The sequence below is a fragment of the Nerophis ophidion genome, linkage group LG07 (assembly GCF_033978795.1).
Source record: "Nerophis ophidion isolate RoL-2023_Sa linkage group LG07, RoL_Noph_v1.0, whole genome shotgun sequence".
Taxonomy (NCBI): Eukaryota; Metazoa; Chordata; class Actinopteri; order Syngnathiformes; family Syngnathidae; genus Nerophis; species Nerophis ophidion.
The window spans coordinates 4,399,237-4,407,969 of NC_084617.1; the positions used below are offsets into that span (position 1 = coordinate 4,399,237).

At 41.1% G+C, this 8,733-nt stretch overlaps 1 protein-coding gene across 4 annotated transcripts in view; it reads left to right on the forward strand.

The window, feature by feature from the left end:
* The window catches only part of trip10a (thyroid hormone receptor interactor 10a), a 101,803-nt gene that overhangs the window by 41,197 nt on the left and 51,873 nt on the right, over positions 1-8,733 (forward strand). For all 4 annotated transcript variants that reach the window (XM_061905215.1, XM_061905216.1, XM_061905217.1 and 1 more), the window contains exons 4-5: positions 2,533-2,680; positions 6,615-6,677. In XM_061905215.1, the coding sequence (XP_061761199.1) occupies positions 2,533-2,680; positions 6,615-6,677 (211 nt within the window). The remainder of the gene's footprint in view (positions 1-2,532; positions 2,681-6,614; positions 6,678-8,733) is intronic.

The window sequence follows — 8,733 nt, forward strand, 5'->3', positions numbered from 1 at the left end:
ATAATAACAATATTGCTAATGCTTGGTACATTAGGCATGTCACGAGATGTAAATGGAGTATTATTGGCAGTTTCTTAGATGTTTTCAGAGCAGACCTGGGCAAATTAAGGCCCGCCGGACATTCCCAAATCATTTTTTTTAGATCTTAAAGATGGAAAGTGCAGCTGCCATTATGATGTGCACTCATATTTTCTAATAACGTAAGTCTTCAACTATACAAAGCATTTCAACGGTTGGAATCTGCACTTTTGCATGATATACTAGTTTCTATGGTAATCTACAAACCCCGTTTCCATATGAGTTGGGAAATTTGTGTTAGATGTAAATATAAATGTAATGCAATGATTTGCATGATTTTTCAACCCATATTCAGTTGAATGCACTACAAAGACAACATATTTGATTTTCAAACGCATAAACTTTATTTTTTTTTGCAAATAATAATCAACTTTGAATTTCATGGCTGCAACACGTGCCAAAGTAGTTGGGAAAGGGCATGTTCACCACTGTGTTACATCACCTTTTCTTTTAACAACACTCAATAAACGTTTGGGAACTGAGGAAACTAATTGTTGAAGCTTTGAAAGTGGAATTCTTTCTCATTCTTGTTTTATGTAGAGCTTCAGTCCTTCAACAGTCCGGGGTCCCCGCTGTCGTATTTTACGCTTCATAATGCGCCACACATTTTCCATGGGAGACAGGTCTGGACTGCAGGCGGGCCAGGAAAGTACCGGCACTCTTTTACTACGAAACCACGCTGTAGTAACTAGTGGCTTGGCATTGTCTTGCTGAAATAAGCAGGGGCGTCCATGATAACGTTGCTTGGATGACAACATATGTTGTTCCAAAACCCGTATGGACCATTCAGCATTAATGGTGCCTTCACAGATGTGTAAGTTACCCATGCCTTGGGCACTAATGCACCCCCATACCATCACACATGCTGGCTTTTGAACTTTGCGCCTATAACAGTCTGGATGGTTCGCTTCCGCTTTGGTCCGGAAGACACGATGTTGAATATTTCCAAAAATAATTTGAAATGTGGACTCGTCAGACCACAGAACACTTTTCCACTTTGCATCAGTCCATCTTAGATGATCTCGGGCCCAGAGAAGACGGCGGCGTTTCTGGATGTTGTTGATAAATGGCTTTCGCTTTGCATAGTAGAGCTTTAACTTGCACTTACAGATGTAGCGACCAACTGTATTTAGTGACAGTGGTTTTCTGAAGTGTTCCTGAGCCCATGTTGTGATATCCTTTAGTGATTGATGTCGGTTTTTGATACAGTGCCGTCTGAGGGATGGAAGGTCACGGTCATTAAATGTTGGTTTCCGGCCATGCCGCTTACGTGGAGTGATTTCTCCAGATTCTCTGAACCTTTTGATGATATTATGGAGCGTAGATGTTGAAATCCCTAAATTTCTTGCAATTGCACTTTGAGAAAGGTTGTTCTTAAACTGTTTGACTATTTGCTCACACAGTTGTGGACAAAGGGGTGTACCTCGCCCCATCCTTTCTTGTGAAAGACTGAGCATTTTCATGGAAGCTGTTTTTATACCCAATCGTGGCACCCACCTGTTCCCAATTAGCCTGCACACCTGTGGGATGTTCCAAATAAGTGTTTGATGAGCATTCCTCAACTTTATCAGTATTTATTGCCACCTTTCCCAACTTCTTTGTCACGTGTTGCTGGCATCAAATTCTAAAGTTAATGATTATTTGCAAAATAATTTTTTTTTTAATCAGTTTGAACATCAAATATGTTGTCTTTGTAGCATATTCAACTGAATATGGGTTGAAAAGGATTTGCAAATCATTGTTTTCTGTTTATATTTACATCTAACACCATTTCCCAAGTCATATGGAAACGGGGTTTGTACAAAACATTATAGAAATACAATATACAGAACAAGACAAGAGTTTTAATACAGTCATCACAGAAGTTAATCATCAGAGTTTAAACATTGAATTATTTACATTATTTACAATTTGTTTGGGATGTGGAGGGGGGGGGGTTTGGTTGATATCAACACTTTAGTCATCAACAACTGTATCATCTGAGAAATGGACATTGCAACATGTCTGACTTGGTAGGATATGTACAGTGAGCTCAGAAAGCATAATAACAAGTATATACATTTGATTATTTGGTATTTAGGTTTTGTATCAGTCTTCCTAAAACTAGATACATATCGGCCCCCAAGACACATTTTTTTTCTCTAAATTTGTCCCCCCGAGTCAAAATAATTAAACAATAGTGTCCTTTAGCTGCATTTAATAAAAACAGACATGTGTTTTTTGACTTAGGTAAGAATTGTGAATGACCGACAATAAAAATAAATAAAATAAATTGCATTTCCACTTAGCTTGTCCCTGCTAGTTTAAAAAAGGTCAATGTAAATAAAACCTACAGATGTTGAAAGGTCTCCAGAAGGAAGCAGGAAGCGGCTCTTATCATGGCTGCTCGTGTTATCTGTGGCCCTCATCGTTGTGTCCGCTGTGTTTCCTTCCCCCCCCAACAACCACGCTCAGATTCACCAGCTACCAGTCGTTTATGGACATCCTGAACGAGCTGAACGACTACGCGGGCCAGAGGGAGCTGGTGGCGGAGAACATGCTGATGAACATCTGTGCCGAGCTCACCAAGAACCTGCAGGAGCTCAAGCAGGAGCGAAAGTCGGTGAGCTGTGTTGACTTTGTCTGGGAACGGACATTATGTGTATTTTAAATGAGTGGATAGATCATCGCATTGTGCTGCTGGAGTCATGGACGCTGGTTGGAGCTCCTGGACTGAGCAGGCAGACTCAAACTGATGCATTTTTGTGTGTTTATGTTAGTGGCAATGGACTTATTTTCATTATGTAAATGGATAGATAAGTTTACTGTAATGTATGTATGTATGTATGTATGTATGTATGTGTGTATGTATGTGTGTATGTGTGTATGTGTGTGTGTGTGTGTGTGTGTGTGTATGTATGTATGTATGTATGTATGTGTGTATGTGTGTGTGTGTGTGTGTGTGTATGTATGTATGTGTATGTATGTATGTATGTGTGTGTGTGTGTGTGTGTATGTATGTATGTATGTATGTACGTGTGTGTGTGTGTGTGTGTATGTGTGTGTGTATGTATGTATGTGTAGGGCTGGGCGATATGGCCTTTTTTTAGATCCACTATGGACTGGACTTTCACACTATTATGTTAGATTCACTATGGACTGGACTCGCACGCTGTTATGTTAGATCCACTATGGACTGGACTCTCACTATTATGTTAGATCCACTATGGACTGGACTCTCACTATTATGTTTGATCCACTATGGACTGGACCGTCACTATTATGTTAGCTCCACTATGGACCGGACTCTCACTATTATGTTAGATCCACTATGGACTGGACTCTCACACTATTATGCTAAATCCACTATGGACTGGACTCTTACGCTATTATGTTAGATCCACTATGGACTGGACTCTCACGCTATTATGTTAGATCCACTATGGACTGGACTCTCACACTATTATGTTAGATTTACTGTGGACTGGACTCACATTATGTTAGACCCTCTATAGACAGGACTCTTACTATTATGTTAGATCCAATATGGACTGGACTCACACTATTATGTTGGATCCACTATGGACTGGACTCTCACACTATTATGTTAGATCTACTGTGGACTGGACTCTCACTATTATGTTAGATCCACTATGGACTGGACTCTCATGCTATTATGTTAGATCCACTATGGACTGGACTCTCACACTATTATGTTAGATTTACTGTGGACTGGACTCTCACTATTATGTTAGATCCACTATGGACTGGACTCTCACACTATTATGTTAGATCCACTATGGACTGGACTCTCACACTATTATGTTAGATGCACTATGGACTGGACTCACACTATTATGTTAGATCCACTATGGACTGGACTCTCACTATTATGTTAGATTTACTGTGGACTGGTCTCTCTCACTATTATATTAGATCCACTATGGACTGGACTCTCAAAATATTATATTAGATCCACTATGGACTGGACTCTCACACTATTATGTTAGATTTACTGAGGACTGACTCTCACACTATTATGTTAGATCCACTATGGACTGGACTCTCACACTATTATGTTAGATCCACTATGGACTGGACTCTCAAAATATTATATTAGATCCACTATGGACTGGACTCTCACACTATTATGTTAGATTTACTGAGGACTGACTCTCACACTATTATGTTAGATCCACTATGGACTGGACTCACACTATTATGTTAGATCCACTATGGACTGGACTCACACTATTATGTTAGATCCACTATGGACTGGACTCTCACAATATTATATTAGATCCACTATGGACTGGACTCTCACACTATTATGTTAGATCCACTATAGACTGGACTCTCACTATTATGTTAGATCCACTATGGACTGGACTCTCACACTATTATGTTAGATTTACTGTGGACTGGACTCTCACTATTATGTTAGATCCACTATGGACTGGACTCTCACACTATTATGTTAGATCCACTATGGACTGGACTCTCACACTATTATGTTAGATGCACTATGGACTGGACTCTCACTATTATGTTAGATCCACTATGGACTGGACTCACACTATTATGTTAGATCCACTATGGACTGGACTCTCACTATATGTTAGATTTACTGTGGACTGGTCTCTCTCACTATTATATTAGATCCACCATGGACTGGACTCTCACACTATTATGTTAGATCCACTATGGACTGGACTCTCAAAATATTATATTAGATCCACTATGGACTGGACTCTCACACTATTATGTTAGATTTACTGAGGACTGACTCTCACACTATTATGTTAGATCCACTATGGACTGGACTCTCACACTATTATGTTAGATCCACTATGGACTGGACTCTCAAAATATTATATTAGATCCACTATGGACTGGACTCTCACACTATTATGTTAGATTTACTGAGGACTGACTCTCACACTATTATGTTAGATCCACTATGGACTGGACTCACACTATTATGTTAGATCCACTATGGACTGGACTCACACTATTATGTTAGATCCACTATGGACTGGACTCTCACATATTATATTAGATCCACTATGGACTGGACTCTCACACTATTATGTTAGATCCACTATAGACTGGACTCTCACTATTATGTTAGATCCACTATGGACTGGACTCTCACTATTATGTCAGATCCACTATGGACTGGACTCTCACTATTATGTTAGATCCACTATGGACTGGACTCTCACACTATTATGTTAGATCCACTATGGACTGGACTCTCACACTATTATGTTAGATGCACTATGGACTGGACTCTCACTATTATGTTAGATCCACTATGGACTGGACTCACACTATTATGTTAGATCCACTATGGACTGGACTCTCACTATTATGTTAGATTTACTGTGGACTGGTCTCTCTCACTATTATATTAGATCCACCATGGACTGGACTCTCACACTATTATGTTAGATCCACTATGGACTGGACTCTCAAAATATTATATTAGATCCACTATGGACTGGACTCTCACACTATTATGTTAGATTTACTGAGGACTGACTCTCACACTATTATGTTAGATCCACTATGGACTGGACTCACACTATTATGTTAGATCCACTATGGACTGGACTCACACTATTATGTTAGATCCACTATGGACTGGACTCTCACAATATTATATTAGATCCACTATGGACTGGACTCTCACACTATTATGTTAGATCCACTATGGACTGGACTCACACTATTATGTCAGATCCACTATGGACTGGACTCTCACTATTATGTCAGATCCACTATGGACTGGACTCTCACTATTTTGTTAGCTCCACTATGGTCCAGACTCTCACAATATTATGCTAAATCACTACGACGTCCATTGCACTGGTCACCCAGGGGGCGTCCCTACATCTGTTGTCCTCTCCAAGGTTTCTCTTTGTCATCCCATTGGATTGTGAGTTTTTCCTTGCCCTGATGTGATATCCGAGCAGCCCTTTGAGACACCCGTGATTTAGGGCTATATAAGTAAACATTGATTGATTGATGTATGCGTGCAAAAGGACAAACATGTATATCCTTTATAAGCTGCTTGTATTACTGTGTTAATGGACAGAAGTCTTCATGTGTGTGTGACTTATATACATTATGTGCACACGTGACTTTACAGACACGTTCACATCAACTCTGCAAATTGACCGACATGTCCTCTTGTTGTCTGTAGCTGTGATGTGTGGTTGAAGTGTGGACATTTGACTGTTTACACAACCTGATAAGCTGCGATATGCTTGTGTTTTCCATTGAGGATTCATTCCTTGGCACTCACTGTCTGGCTGGATTATTCAGACCTACTGCAGAAAATACTTCACACACACACACACACACACACACACACACACACACACACACACACACACACACACACACACACACACACACACGCACACGCACACACACACGCAGACCGACATTTGTTCTGTTCTTTTTCCGTCATGTTGTCCCTATTTACCCAGTTCCCCCTTTGCTGAGTCAAGTCTACTTTTTTTTTATTTTTTTTTACCAATTTTCTGCAGTATCTGACGGAGGCTAAGAAGGCCCAGCAAGCGTTGGAGAGCACCAACAAGCAGCTAGAAACCGTAAGTGTGGAATTCATATCTATAAAGCCCCCCCCCATTCCTCAAAAAGACATCAGGTTTGGACACTTTCACTACGCACTGCAAGTAGAAGTGATGTCTGGTAGATAATGAGTCCCTCAATGAATTTGCAATGTCACGATCACGCCCAAATCACACATAGTTATTCAATCCACGCGAATGACTTTTTTAATTTTTATTAAATCAACATAAATAAATGATAAATGGGTTGTACTTGTATAGCGCTTTTCTACCTTCAAGGTACTCAAAGCGCTTTGACACTACTTCCACATTTACCCATTCACACACACATTCACACACTGATGGAGGGAGCTGCCATGCAAGGCGCTAACCAGCACCCATCAGGAGCAAGGGTGAAGTGTCTTGCTCAGGACACTACGAACGTGACGAGGTTGGTACTAGGTGGGATTTGAACCAGGGCCCCTCGGGTTGCGCACGGCCACTCTTCCACTGCGCCACGCCGTCCCATGAAAACATGAAAAACACAATATATATACACTTATAATTAGTGCACCAACCAACTCATTCACACAAAAGGGTTGCTTCCATCCATCCATCCATCCATTTTCTACCGCTTATTCCCTTTCGGGGTCGCGGGGGGCGCTGGCGCCTATCTCAGCTACAATCGGGTTCAAATCCAGGCTCGGGAACTTTCTGTGTGGAGTTTGCATGTTCTCCCCGTGAATGCGTGGGTTCCCTCCGGGTACTCCGGCTTCCTCCCACTTCCAAAGACATGCACCTGGGGATAGGTTGATTGGCAACACTAAATTGGCCCTAGTGTGTGAATGTGAGTGTGAATGTTGTCTGTCTATCTGTGTTGGCCCTGCGATGAGGTGGCGACTTGTCCAGGGTGTACCCCGCCTTCCGCCCGATTGTAGCTGAGATAGGGTTGCTTCCTCCTGTTATTAATATTCTGGTTCCTACAATATACAAACCCCGTTTCCATATGAGTTTGGAAATTGTGTTAGATGTAAATATAAACAGAATACAATGATTTGCGAATCCTTTTCAACCCATATTCAGTTGAATATGCTACAAGATATTTGATGTTCAAACTCATAAATTGTTTTTTTTTTTTGCAAATAATAATCAATTTACAATTTCATGGCTGCAACACGTGCCAGAGTAGTTGGGAAAGGGCATGTTCACCACTGTGTTACATCACCTTTTCTTTTAACAACACTCAATAAACGTTTGGGAACTGAGGAAACTAATTGTTGAAGCTTTGAAAGTGGAATTCTTTCCCATTCTTGTTTTATGTAGAGCTTCAGTCCTTCAACAGTCCGGGGTCTCCGCTGTCCTATTTTACACTTCATAATGCGCCGCACATTTTTGATGGGAGACAGGTCTGGACTGCAGGCGGGTCAGGAAAGTACCCAGACTCTTTTTTTTTTACGAAGCCACGCTGTTTCAACACGTGCTGAATGTGGCTTGGCATTGTCTTGCTGTAATAAGCAGGGGCGTCAATGAAAAAGACGGCGCTTAGATGGCAGCATATGTTATTCCAAAACCTGTATGTGCCTTTCAGAATTAATGGTGCCTTCACAGATGTGTAAGTTACTCATGTCTTTGGCACTAATGCACCCCCATACCATCACAGATGCTGGCTTTTCAACTTTGCGTCGATAACAGTCTGGATGGTTCGCTTCCCCTTTGGTCCGGATGACACGATTTCCGAAAACAATTTGAAATGTAGACTCGTCAGACCAGAGAACACTTTTGTACTTTGCATCAGTCCATCTTAGATGATCTCGGGCCCAGAGAAGCCGGCAGCGTTTCTGGATGTTGTTGATAAATGGCTTTGGCTTTGCATAGTAGAGCTTTAACTTGCACGTACAGATGTAGCAACAAACTGTATTTAGTGACAGTTTTCTGAAGTGTTCCTGAGCTCATGTGGTGATATCCTTTTAGAGATTGATGTCGGTTTTTGTTACAGTGCTGTCTGAGGGATGGAAGGTCACGGTCATTCAATGTTGGTTTCCGGCCATGCCGCTTACGTGGAGTGATTTCTCCAGATTCTCTGAACCTTTTGATGATA